Here is a 21767-nt window from a genome sequence, read left to right on the forward strand (position 1 = left end):
TCAAAGGGGGCTCTTCTAAAAAAAATTTACAACTTCAATTTTACGTAGTTAGACCACGTAAGAAACTCTCGATATTAATTCCCTTGATAGTTTAGATTACAGTCAGTCATCCCCGAACCTGACACTCGGCATCCCAGCGGCCAAGTTCAGGGGGCTGGTCTTGGTAAAACCTCACACCTGAAGATGAACCTCTCCAGGGTCAAGCGGAGGACGGGACGGCACCACGGGGGAACTCGTTCCGTGGCCTGGTTAGGGGGAAGGGGGGAGTGAGGGTAACCGAGGGGCCCGCGACATTTTATCGACGGGTGACGAGGATCATGATCTGGAGGAACCATGATCCTACCCAATTTTCGTCTCTTGTGTAAAGTGACACACACGACACACGAGACGTTACACACTTTGGGTAATTTCCTCCCAAAGTAGGGAAGAAGAAGAGAAGAAGAAGAAGGAAGAAGAAGAAGGAAGAAGAAGAAGAAGTTGGTGGGTATATTTTGTCTTGACATTTTGTCTAAATGAAAAAGAAAGTTGTAAATAAACTTGTCGTTCACCTCCGTGGGTTTTGTTATTTGGACGATCGATTGATCGGATTTGAGTCATTGTCTTACACCCGGGTTGTGCAAGAAGAGGTTTCGGGCGAGGCTGGAGACTCAGTCTGCAGGTGAAGGGGGAAAAGATAGGATGACCGTCGCCCATGTCGGCATGTCCGGTGGAGGGCGACCTTGGGCAAAAAGGGGGTGGGGGGTGAAAGTATTTTTTATCGTGAAATGGGGGACGGCATATTATACGGCACTCGACTAATATGCTCGGGAAGTAACATTGTCAGCATTTGACGTAAGAGAACTTTTGTGGAAAAATAATCGTGCCCAAATAGAGAGGGAGTCCGATCCGTCGGGTTGACGTACCTTACCTAAGTCCCTCCTCGTTCAACATTTACCTCTGTAAGGTTTTTTCACCCTTCTGAAGTGAATAGACGGTAATCCGTTCCTCCAAAACGTATAAAAGTTGGGTTACAATCTTGACCTTACCTTTTTTGTAATTACACGGACGGAATGACAGTACGGAGGTTATTTGACCGGGGGAAGACAGAGTGTATGTACCCCCTTTCGTTTCAAGACAATGTGAAGACATGTACGAACAAGTTATAGGGGAGTCGAAGTTGTGGTCTGTCAGTCTGCTACTGCTCAATAAGAATTCGAGTGGAAAAATCATACCGTGGGAAAATATTTCCCAATGTTACATCCGCATCACCGAAGAGGACCGGAACAATCCGGGACAGAGGTCGGTCCTAAATCTTTTGGTACCCAAAGTTCGTAAATAGATAATGATCTGAAGGTCTTAGTGACATCGTCGGAGGAAACGTTAAGACGCATTTTCAGTTATTCTATTTGACGTCGACCTAAGTTGTTGTTACGAACGAACTAAGGAGCCATTCTTGGTTCTTTCACCTAGTGTAGTCAGGTCAAAACTTCAAGTTATTATGTGGACGAAGGGACAGACGCGGCTTATTAACAAAAATTGTTATCATTAGCATCCTTATTTTCTGGGTTACTTTGATGTAAAGAATAGAAAAAGATTTACAATTACTCTTAACTAAAATTACCTTCATAACCCGAAAATTTATTGTTGTTTATTAATTTTGACGCCAGCGTGAACACGGCGCGTCACTAACTCCGTCCGGGGAGCGCAGACACCGCGGATTTGCCCTCATCCCCGTCGGCCAGCAGGGCCGCCAGGTCGTCGCTGCGCGCTCAGGAGGCCTTTACTCGGCAAACAGAGTAAAAGAGATTAAAAACGCAGGGTCCAGCGAGGGCCGTTCGCTGGGCCTTTGCCTACAACCCGGCCGCGGGCAGAGCTTCCTTCTTGTGTATAAGAGGTATTTCCGAGCAGCTCCTAGGCTAATAAGCTCCTCCTCGAACAGACCTCCACCCGGCATTGGTCCCTATGTGACTAACATCTTCCTCTCTCCTCAGGAGGAGAACTCCTCGATATTGCTGGCTCCCATGTTGCTACATCTCCTCTCTCCTCTCTCCTCAGAGAGAACCTCCTGCCTCGATTTTGGCCTCCCTACCAATAGGAGGGCCGTCTTGCCTAAAGTCGGTTGTCATCTACAAATTTTCTCCGGCACCTGCGTACCGACCTTGAATACAGTTGCTTTCGTTGTCGAGACGTTTGACCAAGGGGCAACACCTAATATTCAAATAAACTCTACCTAGTTTTACACGTAGTTCTGAAAGACGGGAAATAAGCAAACAAAATGAAGTGATTTAATGTAAGAGGGACCTACAATCCCGATAAAGAGAAAAAAAATTATGTTGACGCGAAGGTAACACTGCGCTATAAATGTCACTCTTGTCGACGACTGCCAGTCACGTTCTTTGTCTTGTCACACATATGTATATATATAGCGAGATATATATATCATTGTCCGGTCGGGTGGTAAAGTGGTTGGAAATAAACATCCAAATCCTCTATAGATGTTTATTTGTCAGTCCCAATATGCCCAATTCCCAATCCTCACATATCCCACAGACAACATTACTTTATACGGGGGGTCCGTTTCCCGCAACCAACTGAATTGTCACACACACACACACACACACACACACACACACACACACACACACACAACACACACACACACACACACACACACACCACACCACACACACACACACACACACACACACACACACACACACACTCACCTACAACGTTCCGTCTGTCCGGTCCACAGGTCATCCGAATAGACTGTAGTATTGGGCAGTTTTTACCTTGTAAGAGGCAAGCGGAATGTTCGAGTAGCAAACTCGCTAGTTAATAACGGAAGTGGTAAAATCCGTAGTTGTTAACCTTTAGCCCGACTTGGACAGGACCTAACCTTAAAAAGGCTAGTAAGGGGATTCCTCCTCAGGCGTCTTTTACAGGAATTTTACGTAACTTTTGCGTGTGTAAAAGTTTTACCGGGTCGATAAAACCCCCGCCTGCCGATTACCTTCTCGGTTAAACTTTATACAGGCGGTTAGTATTCTCGTTACACATATGTCGCAAAAGCACTTATAGCTCTTTTTTTGATTATACGCTCATCAAACATTCATTAAACGCTGTACATTTAGCAGTTTTTAACAACATGAGCGACAATCGAATGCTGGAGGTGCTAACTCTCGGATAGTTTTTACAAGAAGAGTTAAATCCGTAGTATAACCTATCCCCGACTGCCACAGGGAGCTAACTTTACAAAGGGCTAGTAAGGGGGATTCCTCCTCAACCGGTTCTACACGAATTTTACCCGTACTTTTTTCTGTTGTAAAAACCTTTTACCGGCTTGAAACAGTCCCCGGCCCCCGAATTATTTTCCGGGTTAACTTTTATACAACGCGTTAGTATTCTCTTTACACAATATGTCCGCAAAGCACTTAATAACCTTGTTGATATGCTCTCATCAAACCTTATGTAAACCTCATTAAACACTGTACATTTAGCAAGTTTTTACCTTTCAAGAGGCAAGCGAGACAATGCTTCAGGAGGCAAACTCGCGGCTAGCTGGATAAGGAAGCGTTTAAATCATTAGTGAGTTAACCTAGACCCGGGAGTTTGAACAGCGACGTAAGCCTTAAAAAGCTAGTAAGGGGATCCTCCTTCAAGCGTTCTTTACACGAATTTTTTACCGAACTTTTTGCCGTTGGTAGAAAGTTTTTTTACCGGCTTAAAGACCCCCCATTGCCCCATTACCTTCCGTTAAACTTTTTATACACAACCGTTAGTTATTATCTTATACATATTCTGGTGCCGCAAAGCACTTTATAGCCTATTCGATATAGGCTCATAAACCTCATTAAACTCTGGTACATTATAGCAGGTTTTTAACAACATAAGCGACAAATCCGAATCGCTGGAGGGATTTTAACCTGCGATAGTTTTTTACAAGAAGGAGGTTAAATTCGTAGTATAACCTATTCCCCGACTTGGGCACAGCGACCTGACTCTTAAAAACGGCCCTAGTAAGGCGGATCCTTCCTCAAGCGGTCCCCCCCTAGAGGAGGTGAGGTCCACCACCTGCCCACACCCCCTGTTAAATTGTCTCACCCACATTGAGGATGCTTCCTATGCCCATGTTTTATTCCATGTGTCAAGTCAGGCAAATTGGGTCAAAATGTTATTGCATCAATGATCTGTTAACATTAAAATCATTAAATATATGCTGTTATATGCAAACTATTTTGCTAGGCAACTCAAGGGCTCAGGTAATGTGATTACTATATGAATAATTGTCCAAAATAACATAAAATGCATAGGGTTTTTTGTTAAGTAACATACTTTCGTCGCCGGCTGGCCGATACATGCCGCGCATTGAGTGGGCCTCTCTGTCAATTAATCCCTGGGCCACTTTTTCCCCCCAGTCCGCCCCTGTCCTCTGGCACTTGCGGGCCGCCGAGGGGTGGCGGCGGTGTTTGGGACAACAACGAACTCCGTGGGCGAGGAGGACGTGAGTGTCCACGACAGTGGCCGCGGATAACGTAATGTCCCCATGATCTGAACTGTTATTACCTGCAGTAGATGCAGTGTTACTGCTGGCGATAAGGGCTGGTTGTTTTAACCATTTTCTGATGTCCATCATTGACTGCTGTGTAAGCACTTTGCAAATGATGAACACGCATGGGGCACAGGTCACGCGCACCTGACATAATAACGTTACTTACCATTTAAATTGACCAAATAAATGCAGCAGACAATGTTATTTAACCACAATTACAATGTATTTTATTTCAACTATATTCTTCTCATTATTATTATTATTACTACTATTGTTATTATTGTTATTATATGTAATATCTTTCATTTCTTTTTTCTTTTTTTTCACTTTCATTTTTTTTTTTTACTTTTCATTTTTCAAATGAGGGTGCATAACGACTCAACTGAGGGTGCAATGCACCCTTATGCACCCCCGTAGAACCGGGCCTGGGTTACCCCACCTATAACATATTGAGTAACAAGTTTACCACAAATCCTTGCACAATGGTACCAAATGACAAGCTTCTGAATTTACTAGAAAACGGTCAACAAAATAGACCAGCTAGCATTGAATAAATGGAGGTAGAAGATATGTTAGCAAGGCCATATAAAACAATGTCAGGCACCCTTAACCATACACATGACAGGTGAAAAAAGGGGAAGCAAAACAAAATGGCAGCAAATCCCTACATGGCTTCCTTAAAGTTACCAGGGCTGCAAAAAATGATGTACTCTTATTTAAACGAATACATACACAAAGTCTCACCAATAACAAACCCAACAGCAGCACCAGCCTAACAAACAGCTGAGTGGCAGGACACTGATTTCTTGATCTGGCTAGCGATCAATGTTGGACCTACAGAATGCTGAGATAGCTTGTAAACATTCCAACATGGTTAGGGTCAAATTCCATGTCACATTTCCCTGTGGCTCTGTGTGACCAGCTGAACAACTCGACAGCCTGTGACCAACAGAGAAAGCAGAGCCATTGCAAGAAGTAAGTAAATGTCTCGTTTTTATTGTTTCATTTTCTATTAATGTTCTCATTTTGTACCAGATATTTACATCTGGAATATTTGTCGTACAGATTAGGATGCAGAACTGACTAGTGGAAGCAGACGTTTAAACAATTCCTTACTGCAGCTCACAGAAGGATTGATGAAAGTAAAGCATATACATTAGGAATAATATGTTTCTCATGGGTGCTCACTGGAGTTTACTGGGGACTGTGAAGGCCATAACATCATTTTGATATTGATCAAACCATTTAATGAGCCCTTTTAGCCACGTATGGAAACATCTACATTTGTTATGTCTCCCACTTCATGTAGGTTTTTACTTAGAGGGTTCCTATTATGCATTTGAGGGTTTCCCTTTCCTGCAGTGTGTTATATAGGTTTTATATGCATGTAAATGGTCAGCAAAGGCTAACATCCTAGTGAGAGTTTATCTCCAACACACTCCCCCCGAGCCTGAAACGCCTCCATTGGACTCCTGTGTTTAATTCCATAACATAGTGACATCACTATTTAACACTCACACTTCTGGCTCGCGGACCAACCAATTGTACGTGATAGGCTAAGCGGCAGGACAAATCGGTTGACCAATTACAAAGGAGCTGCTCAGCTAACCAATCAGAGCAGACTGGGCTCTGGTTTCAGACAGAGGGTGAAAAGAGGTGCTGCAGCACAGGCAGTATGAGAAAAATAAAGAGCTTTTTAAACAACAAAAAAATAGGAATTTGGTGGGTGGGGTGCTTAGAAACTGATATGTTGAATGTACTCTCGATTTGTAGATGTTTGTTCTCTTTTTGTTGCTTTTGTCAGTAATTGTGAGACAAGAAAGCACGTTGAGAGTTGTTTCACTTCATTATCGGGGTTCAGTTTTCTGTCACCAAGTTTCGTTATTAGTTATAATAAATAGTTATTTTCCACAGAATGACCATGCCCTCACACAAAGCAGCACACTGCATCCCGCCTCACACCCTGACCCGGCTGGCACGAGAATGGCTGGCAGAGGACACACCGAACTTTGACCCAGCGGGAGCTTGTGTGGGGTCACAGGAGGTGGAGGCCAGGCTGCTGTGTAAGACCCCGAACAGCGTCCTGGCAGGGAGCCCCTTCTTCACAGCAGTGTTCACGGAGGTCGGCTGCACCGTGGACTGGGTTTACCAGGAGGGAGAGGATATTGGTAGGCATTACACAGTGTCTTCCAAAGCAGCAATATATTAGAATAGATGTAATTAAAAATCCCTCGCAAAGTCTCCAATAACAAAAGACGCACCAGTAACGGCTCACTACAGACCATTATTACGATTGTCCCGCCCCTAAACCTTTCACGGAAACAAAAAGTAGGGCCTCTCTTATATCTTATTTATACACCACTGTATTTATATTATGTATTTTAATACACAGCTTATAGTACAATGTGCACACTTTTACTTCTTAATTGTAAAAAAAATATTTTATATTATAGAATTTATCTTTCTTTTATTGTATATTTGATTGTAGTATAATTATTTCATTTAATGTTTTTCTGACACATCTCATTTCCTATGTAAGTATTTATATGTATATGTTTTCTTTCTTTCTTTAATTCTAAATAGGGCAACCGTCCCAAAAACAATCCCACCCGGATAGATAAAGAGTTCTATTTTTGATTCTGATAAAAATCTTATGAAGTTACGGATTGCATTTTAAAGGCCTTTTTAAGAAGGAGCATTGCAAATAGGCTATAAATGCTGTGGTGTGTTGCATCGGTTTAAGCAACAAACTCTCTAAAACAATATGCACTGTCAATCCTCCATGACTCTCTCTACCCCCATGCAGGCCCAGGTGCCATCACGCTGACAGCCGTTGTGAAAGGCCCAGCCAGGTGCCTCCTCTTGGGGGAGCGGTCTGCTCTGAACTGCCTGGCCCGGGCCTCTGGGATCGCCACACGCTGCTCTCAGCTCCAGGCAGCAGCAGCAGCAGAGAGAGGCTGGCATGGAGAAGTGGCTGGCACACGCAAGACCACCCCGGGCTTCCGTCTGGTGGAAAAGTACGCCATGCTGGTTGGCAGTGTGTCCATGCACAGACAGGACCTGAGTGGAATGGTGATGCTGAAGGACAACCATGTGTTGGCATCAGGAAGTATCACACAGGTGGGCAGCTGCACCACAGATACAGTTATCACTCTGAGACTGTATGTTCCTACAAATCATTACAAAATATCCACCACAAAATATTAAGATGTTGAAGAAAAAGCTACATTTCCTTGCAATGGTATCACTTAACGCCAGTGGTGGAAGAAGCACTCAGAGATTTTATTTAAGTAAAAGTAGCTATACTACAGTATAAAAAATACTCTGTTACAAGTAAAAGTCCTTTAATCAAAAGTACAAAAGTATTGGCATCAAAATATACTTAAAGATGTTCTTATACATTCCAACACTTGCTTGAGGCAACGCAAAATCAGGCCAGGGTTAAGTGGTGGGGGACAACCTTCCCCACTTAGTTCCCAACTTCTTCCGGCAAAGTTACTAAATCTTTCAGCTCAGACTTCATTTTGACAAATCTATAATGTTTCATTGTCCCATCTTGCGGTTATCACACTAACAAAATCTGACCACAGACAGATATACCGTAAATACACAAAGAACCGAAGACACTAACACCTCCTTGGTAGTTCCCTCTACAGCAGGTGTCTCCAGGAACATATTTTGACAAGATGACATGCACATACATATTCACAAGCTGGCAACAATCCCTATGTAGCTGATGTGGCTGACATTTTTTATTTGTATATATATAAATACCATTCTTTATGTATCTAGTTGAATTGATGTAGTTACAGTTCCTAATCCATAAAGACATTGCAGCCAGTAGGTCTACCTATAATATAACAATCTTTATTGTATATGTATTGTAACATTGTAATCCTTCTAGTGAGCCCCACTGTTTTTTTAAATGTATCAGTAATCTGATTACGCCTCTTTTTAATTTAATTGTAAAGGGAATACTCCCTCACCCTGAATCTAATGTAAGGTTATCTTGGATAAAGTGTCAACCACACGTAGAACTGTAAAATGTCCCAAAATGGAATGGCTATTGCGAAATTGTAACAAGAATAAGAGGAAATGTGTCCGTTTATGGCTTCCTGCATGAGGCCCAATGACACCGGTGACCCGAGTCGTGAAGTCGGGTATGCTCACAAGACGTTCAACACAACAGATGTGTGTGTGTGCAGGCTGTGAGAGAGGCCCGCTCAGTGTGTGGCTTCAGCTCTAAGGTGGAGGTGGAGTGCCAATCGGCAGACGAGGGCCGAGAGGCGGCCGCAGCAGGAGCAGACATTGTGATGCTGGACAACTTTCAACCTCAGGTGAAGAATACTAAACTCACATAAGCCTTTGTCACTTTGCATTTTCATTGGCTGGTTTCCACTCACTCTGCCACTTCATTCCACCCACCTTCCCCTCCCTCCTTCTCCTCGTAGGAGCTCCATGTTGCAGCTCATGTTCTGAAGGAGGAGTTCCCAGCCCTGCTGATCGAGGCGAGTGGAGGAGTGACTCCAGAGAACTTAGCTATGTATTTCTCCCCACATGTGGACATCATTTCTCTGGGCTGCATAACACAGGGCTGCCCAGTTGTGGATTTTTCTCTCAAGGTTCAAAAGCCTGCTACACCCCAAGCCTTCTAGAAAGATAAACACAACAAGTGTACAAACAGTCCCACGATGATTCAATTAGAAAATGTGAGTGGGAACTTTTTTAACATGTTCATTTATTTCCTTTCACACCTGCAATATCAGTGGTTTACTGTTGCTGAAACTTTAGAACTGACATCCTGTTTGCTCACTGTGTACTAGATAAGCATCAAATCTTCTTTGCAGCACGATGACTAGGTTTTGTCAAACTTGAAAAGCTAAAAAATGGAAAAATGCATTCCGATAAAGGAGCATGTTTGTTTTATTGATGAGCAGAGACATATAAAAGGGTATTTAAGGTCAATTGATCTGTATTATTATAATTTACCTATAATATGGAAACAGAAAATGCTACAGCAACTTTTCTCTTGTAGAATAAATAATGCCCTCATTGTTATTTTCCTGATTTTGTTACAGAGGTAAAAAAAAAACACATTACATTTATTTAAAAAAGGTGAGGCTTATATATGTTTTAAAACAAGTTATTTCGTTATCAACTGATTACATGTTGCCAATGATCCACTGAAATAAATAGTATTTTGTAATATTTGTAATATTAGTTACTAAGGTTTCAAAGTAAAAACAAAAAAGAGGACTTATAAACAGGATAAGAACTAACTGATTAAATAGTGCAGAGGCAAATCTGATTGAAAGAGTATTTCTTTCTTATTCTTAAACTGGCGCATTGCTTAGTCTTACCATTCAAATGAACCATTCCTATTTTACAAAATGTTTGAGATTTTCAAGAATCAGAGCACACTGTTCTCGCAGCTTTCTCCAAAACGTATTGAGCCAGATGTGTTTACTCAAGTGTCCAATGACTTCTAACATTAAAGATCCTGTTGTGAATCAGTGTTTTTCAATGAACCCCTCTATCTTTATTCTGGGGTACCTTTTTTCTGAAAAGCACAACAAAAAAAAAATTTGCAAAACGATGGCTTTAGGAATGAATGAAAGAGGAAGCACAAGGGAATAGAAACATTTAGCTTAGAAGCTGTTAGAGCAGAAGTGTCACAACCATCTGTTACGGAAACGCCCTCCTTCAAGAAGCACACAGGAAGTATGATCACATGTCTCAGGAAACACCAGCAGCACACAGCAGACAGAGGGTGAAGGATGCTTGGGCGACGTCGCATCTTCCTCACCTTCATGGTGGCTGCTGGTAAGATCTAAAATGTTGCTTTTTATTAAAGAGACTGTATTAGTCCAGAAAAGGACAGATAAGGTTTCCTTTCCGTGAGGGGAAAAACAGAAGTTAATTTTGAGACTAAAAACCTTGAGAATGTTGCTTGATCTTCTTATTTTGGGAGAAGAAACAAGTATTGCAATTTTTTTTTAAATTATTTTACTTTATTATTATTTAGTATTATTGAATGTTAACTATACAGATGTATTTGATTACATTTTATATATCATAATATAATTCTCTCAGTTGCTATCCTCAGTTTGATGTACGGAAACAGTGCTGAGTGCAAAAGCACAAAAAACTCACGGTTTGACCACAAACTCATGCCAGGTGCAGTTCAAATCTTTCACTGCAGCTTCAGGCCTTACAGCTTCAAGATTAGACATTTTCAACATAATCTCAAACTGTTTTAACACAAACAAAACATGTATTACCCTTAGAAACATTGACTATTAAAGAAATGCATTTCTCAGCACTGGTTATTTCCCTTAGCTGTATGGGCGGGAGTTGGATATTTCAAAACTTTAGCAAAAATACATTTCAAACTATCAATATGTACAGGTAATTGTGGGATTTGTTCTAAGAAATAACCAGCACATATCTCCACAAAGTAATTAGGCATTTGATTGATGTGGGATGGATTTGAAGCAAATTTGGCACACAGTTTGAGGAGATTCATGAGGTGGAGTTTTTAGTTGTGTAGGCTAATTGTTACCCTGGGGAGCTATGTGAAGTCGGATAAATTGCCTTAATTCCTGCCACTTGAGTTGGTCGGATCTGAATAAAAAAATTATAATAATCTTGGGGAGGGGCGAATAATTGAGTTGAATTCTTTAGCTAACTGCATTCCTGCGACGTGCACAGACATTTGGAGGGGCTATTGCTCTAAACTGGAAAAAGGGCCTCCCCCCCCGATAAAAATACCTTTTGAAAATTGTAACTTGTTTTTAATGTAAAAGAAACCAAACTATTATTACATCAACTAAATTGAACAGTAATTCACATCTCATAACAAAATAAGCTAAGGCGACTACTTGCATTCGGTAACTTGTTTTTAAAAATGAAAACCAGGGACATTTTTTGTTTTGCGGTCCATATCTCATTAAAAATATCTAATGTTAGTAACTATTAAAGACAAAATGGGGACAATTCTGTTCTAATGTAGTTTGAACCATTGTAACTGCTGTGCAGTCCAGACATACTGATAAAATAGGGCCTCTAACTAATTACCTTAAATAAACTCACTAATTAATGAAACCAGTTCAATACTCATTATTCTTATTCTTATCATTCTCTATGAGCGCAGACAGTAACGGTAAGGTATCTAATTACTTATTTAGCCTATTTAGTATTCCATAACTTAGTAACAGAGATGGTCAAAGTGGTACATTGGACATGGACATTGAACTGTTCACCCGTGAGAGGGCGATCAAGAAAAGAGAGCGAGCGGCCCCGTTGAGGAAGCTTACAGATGAAAAGACACAGAAAGACAGAAGCACAATAACAACAAGTAGGCTATATTTAGGTGTTTTTTTTGTAAATAACCGACGGTATCAAGAGGAAGTAAAGTCCCCTGGTTTGTCCCTTATACCCTAACTGCCATGAGAGAACTCAAAAGCAAGTTTCCAAATTCCGACACTGAGGTGGTCTTAACGCACCGGCAGATGACAGCGCTGACAAAGTGTGTTTCCCGCAGCGAGACACTACAATACTAATTGTGAGCTCATCATGTTGATTCGGCCAGAACAGAAAAAAGAAAAAAAAACTCTCGCTCTCTCCAGAGGGGCAGGCCAACCAAAAAGGCCAAACGGGCCGTTACCCGGGCAACATTAGCCCGTACCTGTGCACGTCCCTGGGTTCAGGCTACATTAGCTGCTACCTATGGCGCTGCCTGCTACTAGAATGGATGTATCAGAATCAGAATACCTTTATTAGTCCCACAGAGGGGAAATTTGCAATATAGAGAACTGGATACAGCCTTGGAGGCGGGGCCATGTTCATTGCTATGGAAGTTGTTCAGTAGCACAGGTAGCCAAAATGAAGTCACTGTATATTCAAAAAGTACCCAGGTCATCTGAAGGAAATATACTCTGGATTCGGCTTTTAGCGCATTTTACAACTTTAAGACACTAATCATTTAAATAAGGGCTATAAAAGTGTTTATACTGGGGAGTTTATTTGGCAAAACTGCGCTGATTTAAAGACTTCTTTTTTCCTGTCAATAGGAAAAAGTATTTTCAGGCCAAATGACATCACAGACTAGAACAGAAGTCAAGTACCACCGTTCGGCCACTACGAACAGTTGTTTTAATGTCCGGTGAATTAAGGGTTTATGTGTAATGCACGCAGATTTTCCAACACACTGTTGCAAACAAATTATATTTTGGTTACCGAAAAGGCTAGAAAGCACAGATTTGTTCAATGTCCACCCTCTTTGACAATGTTATAGTATGACATATTTGCCTCGATTTAATTGACAATGAGACACAATATAGCCTGCAAATATATCCACCAATGCTTTTCCATGTTTCTTTAACCAAACATTCACCAAGGACATTTGCCCATGAAGCAATTTAAATCATTTTTTCCCGCCACATTTTCAGTGTAGGAGTTGAGGCTCTTTTGAAATATCTGCCAAATAACCGCATCTTTTAGATATTACATATATGCTATTTCATATTTTTGATTTATTTATCACTGATAACTTATTTGGCAACTCTTTTTATTAAGGTTCATGATATTTTTTTATCTCTTAATTTCCCTTCTAAGATTGACGTTTTTGTATCATATCTTATTATATGTTATAACACCTCTACTAATATGGTATACTTTTTTCTTTTTACAAATTGCAGCCACCTATGTTTCTTTGGCTTTCAATATTGACATGACAAAACCTGTTGTCTATGTTGGTGAACAAAAGGATTTCTTTGGATATAAAGTACTTCAATATTCGTCTGGCACAAACAAAGGGTAAGTTTGCATTTGCTTGGTGGTCCTGATGGTATTTAGTGTCGCGATAGATGTCAAATAACTGATAAGTTAAATTGCTCAATACTTTTATTTATTTTTTCCAGCGTGGTTTCCTTTTGCATAGAACTTAAAGATAATTCTGGTTTATCAATAAGGAGCTTCTGAGAAAAGCTCTTGTGGTTTAACACTGTGAATGACATTGCAGCCTAAGACTTATCTTCCTGTTGCATTACAAAAGATGCGTCTAACGCCCTGCTTGCAACTGCAAAAGCATTATTTCGCTTTAGTTCAAACTGTGCTAATGATGTCAGCCTGGTCCCTAAAATGGTACCACATCTACAGGATAATCGCGACAGCACCACTGCGGCAAAACGGATCTGGAGCAATATGCAAATCCCACCAAAACCAAACTTTTCGGTGCACCAACCCTCAAGGTATTTATTTCAATATTACACTTTAAATCACACCAAAAACAAAGAAATATGAAAGGTTAAAAGTAAACATAATAGCTGATAAATGTTATGTGTCTTCTGAAGAAAACTTAATTAAATGCTACTGTTTGCAGATATTTCTCTAACAAACACATCCGTCAAACACCTTGGCCTCTCGTTAGCGAAAGACTCCAAACGATCCCAATTCACAGTAAGAAAATCAGCTTATTGCGCAATAAAAAAATCAATATGAGGAATATGAAATTGATTTGACTTCATGTGCTGACCTAGGTCTGCAGTCCAAGTGTAGTCCATGAGTGTTATGAGAACTCCTATATGAACAGCGTGTGCTTCAACATCGCAGATAATCTTCAGCAAACCTCCTCTTTCACATCTGCTTTCCAAGGTAAAATCATTAGAAAGGAAACTTCTCCAACTCTTCAAGTAAAAAAATATTCTCATAACTTTTTTCCTAAATGAATGTTCTTTCAATGTTAACATTGCGTATTTTTTTCAGACTGCACAAAAAAGACAGTGGATCTTGTCTTTCTGTTTGATGGATCCGGGAGTATGACCGAAGGAGAATTCAACAAAAATAAAGATTTCATAGTGGATATAATAAACAGCCTTAAGAACTCATCGATCAAGGTCGCTGTGCTACAGCTACATTAGGGCGTTCATGGCATTTATTTAAGAAATTTCCCAGACATAATGTTGAATAACGTATGATCTTGTCTGCTTATTTTCAGTTTGCGGCGGTTCAGTTCTCCTTTACTAACAGGAACGTGTTTGACTTCAATGACTACCAAGCTGGTAGTTATCTGGAAAAACTCATGAAAGAACCCCATATGAGAAAACTCACCAACACACACAACGCTCTGACATATGTGCTGTAGGTTCAGTAACATTACAAAAGCCGTTCTCCAACTCTAAACACATTAAATAACAGCTTTTGTTGCATTGCAATCAATAGCTATAATTTCACAGTACAGCTGTAATATTATGAAAGTTTTATTTTTTGAAGTAATTAAATCATAGTTTAGAAGACTTTTCTTTTTTTCAAGGATAGTTTCACATTTGTTTCAGGGACGACATTTTGAAAAACCCAAAAGCAGGCGCCTCTCCTGATGCAACTAAAGTGGTGGTACTAATAACGGATGGAGATCCCAGTGATAGAGACAGAGGGATTATTAAAAGATATGATGATCAAAACATCATTCGCTTTGTCATTGGGGTAAGTTATGATGTTCTAAACATGTCTCATCATTTTGTCTGTCTGAGAAATGTATATATTTATCTAAAACAGCAACACCAGGGATCATTTTCTTCTAATGGAAAGTTCATCACTATGCAGATGATACACACTACTACTTCTCAGAAAAAAACTATAGTTTAGACTAGAGCTGTCAATCAATGAGAAAATGTCATGTTAATCATAATTGTATTCTGTGATTGATTATAACTCTGAAGTTTAAAATACTAGTATTCCCCTGTAGTTCTGGAGGAGATAAAGCAACGTGTGGTGTTGTAATGAAGAAATGCATGACAAACTTGTGGGACAAATCAGAGAGTTTTTTACTTTATTATAACATGATTTCTGAATTATTGGCATCAAGTCCGAACATTTTCTAACACTTAGCTAAGCATCGACAAAGCTGCTGTCACAGAGAGCCGTTGTGATTCCCCACTGTAAAATGTCCACTACACAGGGCATATGCTCTTATGTTAGTATTTTGATTCCCCTTTCTACAATGTGTGCTACACATTATGCTTGTATGGTAGTATTCTTGGTGTTGCTACAGTATACTGTCAGGACCATGTATTCCTACATTCCTAGATGTCTAGTGCAACCTGGACTGATTCAAGTTTTGAATTCAAGATTATACAACTTTGTGTCTCTGGAGGAATTCTTAATTTCAAGCTTTGGTTTCAGGTCAAAGATGCTAAACTGGAGAAATTCAGAGCCATTGCTTCAGAACCGAAAGACAAAAATGCCTTCAAAATTGAGAACTATGACGGACTCAAAGGAGTACTGGAAAGCTTTCAAAAAAAGATCTTTCAAATGGAAGGTGAGTTTCAATTGTGTTTTTTTCTTACGTTTGTACAATATTGTTTTTACAATGAAGAGCTAATGTATTTTATGTTTAGGCTCCAAAGTGTCTCGGGCTGGAGAATTGAACAATGAAATGTCTCAGAGTGGATTCAGTGCTGCCTTCTTCAACGTGAGTCAAGTCAAAAAGATAAAATCTAAACGCAATTTAAAAATCTACATATTTTATCCAAGCTAAACCATCACAGTGCTAGCTAACCATTCATGTATAAGTCAACACAAGACGTTTAGATCAATAATTAGATCAAGCTCATAAAACTAAAATAAATTACTACCGTGGCCCTGAAGGTCAAAACACAAAATGAAAAAAAACAATGACATTTTACAAAATACAACATTTCAAAACATTTAATTACAGCAAAAATTAGTTTTTTGATCTTCAATCCATTTATTTTCTTTTAACAAAAACATGTTCACGTGAATGTAAATTTAAAAGTATTACACATTACAATAAAAAAGTGTAACCACCACTCCTTAATGGAAGTAATCATGCAGATTAAGCCTCCATAGCACAATCTAACACTTCTATTGGATAGTGCTCCAACTCATCGTATGTGATTTGCTTAGGGCCTGGACATTTCCACCACATCATTAAGCAGTTGACCAATCACAACAGAGCCGGCCAGCTAACCAATCAGAGCAGACTGGGCTCTGGTTTCAGACAGAGGGTGAAAAGAGGTGCTGCAGCACAGGCAGTATGAGAAAAATAAAGGGCTTTTTGAACATTAAAACATGTCCCAGTAGAGAGACACTACATACTGATGTGAAGCTGAAAACATAATTCGCCTCTTTGACAACCTAATCCTGCTTTTATGATATCTTTGATTTTTGGACCAACCAGCCAAATTCAAAACAGTCTTTCTGCCGCGATTGATTTGTCTACTTCCAACATACCTAGTGTTGGTAACTCTACTCCTCTCTGAGCTGCACATTTCTGTCTACAGGATACCCTGATTCTGGGCTCAGTGGGATCAAACAGCTGGCGTGGTTCTCTCCAAGATCGCCGTGGAGAAATAGAAACACAAATTGAAGATCCACACATGCTGGATGACTCCTACCTGGGTACTGAACATAAAGCTGTTTCTTTCTTTGCATCACTCTATTGAGATATTGTTTTATATTGGCTTAAGATGTTGATGTTCAGGTTTCTTTTAATCGAAAAACCATTTGACTCAGTAAATGATTCCTATCAGTTTCCAATCTGCAATATGGGTGATAATGGTCTTTGTATATAAAATGTAAAAAAAAAAGCCAGGATGGAAAAGACACAAAATCAGTGGGATTCTGAAAAAGGAAATTATTTTAGAAACATCCTCCTATTAAACCTCTTACATACGATAATAACCTTTTCAATGTGAATGAACTTTTAGCAGATAATGTCATAATGTGGCTGGCTTTGTTGCAGGATACTCTATTTCTGTTGGAAAGAAGAATAATGCTCCAATTTATTTCGCGGGGGCACCAAGATTTAATCACACAGGACAGGTCGTACTTTTCAGACATGAAGGCAAAAACTGGACGGCATTCCAAAGAGTTAACGGGGAACAGGTTGGTATATGTCTTGAGTTTAGTTTTAAATAAAATCTGATTCATCATATGTATTCCAGACAACATTTTTTTTAACCTCAATCTACTACCATTGCCTTTTTGTCGTTCCATCATTCATTCATTCACATGTACCTACTTTAAACTTGAAAATGGGAACCTGTGAAAGAGGCAGGTCTATATTTGAACTTTGAGACAACTTCTTAGCTCAGTAAACCTAAAAAAACCTCACATTTACATCTTCTCTAAAAAGACTACATGTTTTATTTTTGCACTGTTACTCAGAAAAAGTCATTAACATGCTCCTTGGAACAGGCTGCTGCTGTGTCATGCAGATGTATTTGATTAAATGTATTTAGTGATGCTAAAGGCTGCATGTTGCAACTTTATGAAAATGTGCAGAGGAGCATCTTTCTGCGGTTGCAGAGAGGAAACCATAGCACTTCCTTGCAGTGGCACTTCGCTTTCCTTGAAGAAAAACCATGAGAAAATGATGTCTGTTCAAAGTATAATAAATGTCTTTATCCCAACTTCACTTTTCAGATTGGCTCCTACTTTGGCGCAGAGCTGTGCTCAGTAGACACAGACTCAGACGGTAACACTGATTTCCTGCTGGTGGGAGCTCCACAGTTTTACCAGCCTCAGGAGAAGAAGGAAGGTCAGATCTACATCTACACACTGACTGATGAGGTGGGCTGTGACAAAGATTCAGAATCAAAGTTTGAGTTTCAATCAAGCAAAACAATGCTTTTATTATCTGAATAATCGAATGTTTCCATTTCCCATAGATGCAACTGAAAGGTGAACTGACTGTGACTGCACCCTCCATGGGGAGATTTGGCACCACCATATCCAGCCTTGCCGATCTGAATGGAGATGGACTGCGAGATGTTGCTGTTGGAGCTCCTCTTGAGGACAATAACAGCGGGGTTGTGTATATCTATCTTGGCGACAGAATCAGAGGGATACGGAGCGATTACAGCCAGGTGAGACAGAGAAAACCTGACAAATGATGTGTTTTTCTCAGGGTTGAAAAGATGAATTCATCATGAACTGGTCTCTCTCCCTTATTTCCATTGCATAACTCTATCTAAGTTCCCTATAAAACGATGATTGATAATTTTTGGATTGAAATGGCTTTGTTGAAGATTTTGAAGTTTACTTTTAAAAACCTTTATCTGCCAACCCTGGGCATCTACCCAAACTACTTAACATGAATCATCCTCTCGAATATGCACATTAAGTATGTGCAAACCATGTACCATTTTAATTGTTCAATTTCTATTATTCCAGAGAATCATTGGTCATAAAATAGATCTCCGGCTGAGATTCTTTGGACAGTCCATTGATGGGGACATTGACCTTGGAGAGGATGAACTCCCAGATATTGTGGTGGGATCACAGGGCATAGCTGTTGTGTTAAGGTAGGGCTATTGTATGTGGTTTAAGGAATTGTGGATGTGTAGTGTAGAAATTGTGTATGTGGTTAAGAACAATTGCTATCTCATCAACTCAAGAATATGTCTCAATGCTGAATGAAAGATCTATCTATATGTCTATCTATCTATCTAATTTACCATCTTAAATTCACCACTGCTAAAGTTCATATTTTACACTTTTCTTTAGGGGCATCTTTCCAATCAATCAATCAATCAATCAATCAATCAATCAATCAATCAATCAATCAATCAATCAAGGGGCCCTATTATGTTTTGGGGGTTTTTCCTTCTGCAACATAGTGACATCACTACCTAACACTACAGCTTCTATTGGCTAACGCTCCAACACAGTGGACGTGATAGGCTAGGGGCATACATCTCTGAGCTGTTGACCAATTGCAACAGAGCCGGCCAGCTAACCAATCAGAGCAGACCGGGCTCTGGTTTCAGACAGAGGGTGGAAAGAGGTGTTGCAGCACTGGCAGTATGAGAAAAAAAAGTTATCTATCTATCTATTTATCGATCTATCTATCTATCCATCCATCCATCCATCTCTATCTATCTATCTATCTATCTATCCATCCATCCATCTATCTATCTCTATCTATCTATTTATATATTTATCCATCTATCTATCTATCCATCCATCCATCTATCCATCTATCTATCTATCTCTATCTATCTATTTATATATCTATCCATCTATCTATCTATCTATCCATCCATCCATCTATCTATCTATCTATCTATCTATCTATCTATCTATCTAGGGCCATATTCTGCACATTTCGAGGTCTCATATATAGTCTTTAGTTTCTCTACAGTGACATATCTCCATGCTTTAATGTTCAAAAAATTCTTTATTTTTCTCATACTGCCAGTGCTGCAGCACCTCTTTTCACCCTCTGTCTGAAACCAGAGCCCAGTCTGCTCTGATTGGTTAGCTGGCCGGCTCTGTTGTAATTGGTCAACAGCTCAGAGATGTATGCCCCTAGCCTATCACGTCTACTGTGTTGGAGCGCTAGCCAAAAGAAGCTGTAGTGTTAGGTAGTGATGTCACTATGTTGCAGAAGGAAAAAACCCCAAAACATAATAGGACCCCTTGATTGATTGATTGATTGGAAAGATGCCCTTAAAGAAAAGTGTAAAATATGAACTTTAGCAGTGATGAATTTAAGATACCGTTAAATTAAATCAAAGTAAACATGACATTTTTCAGGATCAATAGTCCAACTGTATATCTTTATCCGACAAATGTAATAATCGAAGCATTATAATGACTATAAAACATATAACACTCCACTTTGATTTTATGTTCCTGAAATGTTAAACATATGCTTGCTTTAGTTGGACAAAAAATGTGTTGACAATGAATTTAGATGTTTTTCTGATCTTTGTTGAAGTGCATCGCAACCCCCTTGAAAAATGTCTGAGTGAGGAGAGAACTGTCAATCACCTCCTATAAAACGTAGACAAATCATGGGACTGGTGTCTTGTTTACACATCCTTCATAAATGTGTACACAATTATACCATAGGAATCATTCTAGTGCAAAGTCTGTTAACCAATATGTTTTTTGTTTTTTATGAATGTCTTTCAGGTCCAGGCCTGTCTTTAATGTCATGGCTTCTCTGTATTTTCAACCTAAAGAGATAAACACGGACAAAATTGAGTGCCTTGGCAACACAGATGCAAATGTACCAATGGTAAACCTAACAGCCTGCTTTGAAATGGTAGAAACAACAAGTAAAGCAGGTAAGACCTAACCAAATAATGTGATTTAATAACATGTTCTTATATTTCACAACATATTAACCTTATTTCAATCCCTCTGTTTGCCGTTGCAGAGGAAATGAGCTCCACGTTGAACATCTCGTACTCGATCGACGTGGATCCCACGAGAACTATGTATCGAGGTTTCTTCAGTGAAACCAACCGGAAAGCTAGAAATCTCACCTCTACCCCCGAGCTGAGGAAAAAAGACACCTGCTTCAACCACTACATCTACATGCAGGTATAGAGAATAAGTAAGGACTCATGTGCAGTGAGGCAATCATCAATAAAATAAGGACACCGACAGATGTTGACTCCCTGGGTGTTCTTTTCTCATTAATGACCGCCTTGCTGCACATTAAGCAGCTAATTAGATGGCTACATACTAAATAAACAATCTCAGAATATCAGATTGGTGTTATTGATTTAAAAGCTATCATATTGCTTCTGCTAAGAAAATTATTATTGAATCCATTAAACAGTCTTTAAACACTGCCAGAGCCCATACCGTGTTCCCTTTAGTGTTTACTACCTGTCTGTCTTGTTCTGCTGCTCCCTTTAGTGTTTATTACCTGTCTGTCTTGTTCTGCTGATCCCTTTAGTGTTTACTAACTGTCTGTCTTGTTCTGCTGTTCCCTTTAGTGTTTACTACCTGTCTGTCTTGTTATACTGTTCCCTTTAGTGTTTACTACCTGTCTGTCTTGTTCTGCTGTTCCCTTTAGTGTTTACTACCTGTCTGTCTTGTTCTGCTGTTCCCTTTAGTGTTTACTACCTGTCTGTCTTGTTCTGCTGTTCCCTTTAGTGTTTACTACGTGTCTGTCTTATTCTGCTGTTCCCTTTAGTGCTACTACCTGTCTGTCTTGTTCTGCTGTTCCGTTTAGTGTTTACTACCTGTCTGTCATGTTCTGCTGTTCCCTTTAGTGTTTACTACCTGTCTGTCTTGTTCCGCTGTTCCCTTTAGTGTTACTACCTGTCTGTCTTCTTCTGCTGTTCCCTTTAGTGTTTACTACCTGTCTGTCTTCTTCTGCTGTTCCCTTTAGTGTTACTACCTGTCTGTCTCGTTCTGCTGTTCCCTTTGGTGTTTATTACCTGTCTGTCTTGTTCTGCTGTTCCGTTTAGTG

At 39.8% G+C, this 21767-nt stretch overlaps 2 protein-coding genes across 2 annotated transcripts in view; both read left to right on the top strand.

The window, feature by feature from the left end:
* Positions 1 to 5471: 5471 nt before the first annotated feature.
* LOC104956291 (nicotinate-nucleotide pyrophosphorylase [carboxylating]) lies at positions 5472 to 10003 on the top strand. The gene is made up of 5 exons (XM_010783764.1): positions 5472 to 5506; positions 6446 to 6699; positions 7344 to 7651; positions 8737 to 8868; positions 8983 to 10003. The coding sequence occupies exons 2-5, from the start codon at positions 6447 to 6449 to the stop codon at positions 9184 to 9186; spliced, it is 897 nt and encodes a 298-aa protein (XP_010782066.1). The 5' UTR covers positions 5472 to 5506; position 6446; the 3' UTR covers positions 9187 to 10003.
* Positions 10004 to 10273: 270 nt separating this feature from the next.
* The window catches only part of LOC104956319 (integrin alpha-M), a 21126-nt gene continuing 9632 nt past the window's right edge, over positions 10274 to 21767 (top strand). The window contains exons 1-17 of the mRNA XM_010783800.1: positions 10274 to 10354; positions 13231 to 13348; positions 13691 to 13782; positions 13914 to 13990; positions 14071 to 14185; positions 14297 to 14427; positions 14529 to 14671; positions 14866 to 15013; positions 15713 to 15848; positions 15928 to 16001; positions 16834 to 16951; positions 17295 to 17437; positions 17978 to 18124; positions 18223 to 18420; positions 18728 to 18858; positions 20474 to 20628; positions 20721 to 20887. Coding sequence (XP_010782102.1) covers positions 10309 to 10354; positions 13231 to 13348; positions 13691 to 13782; positions 13914 to 13990; positions 14071 to 14185; positions 14297 to 14427; positions 14529 to 14671; positions 14866 to 15013; positions 15713 to 15848; positions 15928 to 16001; positions 16834 to 16951; positions 17295 to 17437; positions 17978 to 18124; positions 18223 to 18420; positions 18728 to 18858; positions 20474 to 20628; positions 20721 to 20887 — 2139 coding nt within the window. The 5' untranslated portion in view covers positions 10274 to 10308. The remainder of the gene's footprint in view (positions 10355 to 13230; positions 13349 to 13690; positions 13783 to 13913; positions 13991 to 14070; positions 14186 to 14296; positions 14428 to 14528; positions 14672 to 14865; positions 15014 to 15712; positions 15849 to 15927; positions 16002 to 16833; positions 16952 to 17294; positions 17438 to 17977; positions 18125 to 18222; positions 18421 to 18727; positions 18859 to 20473; positions 20629 to 20720; positions 20888 to 21767) is intronic.

Source organism: Notothenia coriiceps, unplaced genomic scaffold (assembly GCF_000735185.1).
Source record: "Notothenia coriiceps isolate Sejong01 unplaced genomic scaffold, NC01 NC01_scaffold00000665, whole genome shotgun sequence".
NCBI lineage: Eukaryota > Metazoa > Chordata > Actinopteri > Perciformes > Nototheniidae > Notothenia > Notothenia coriiceps.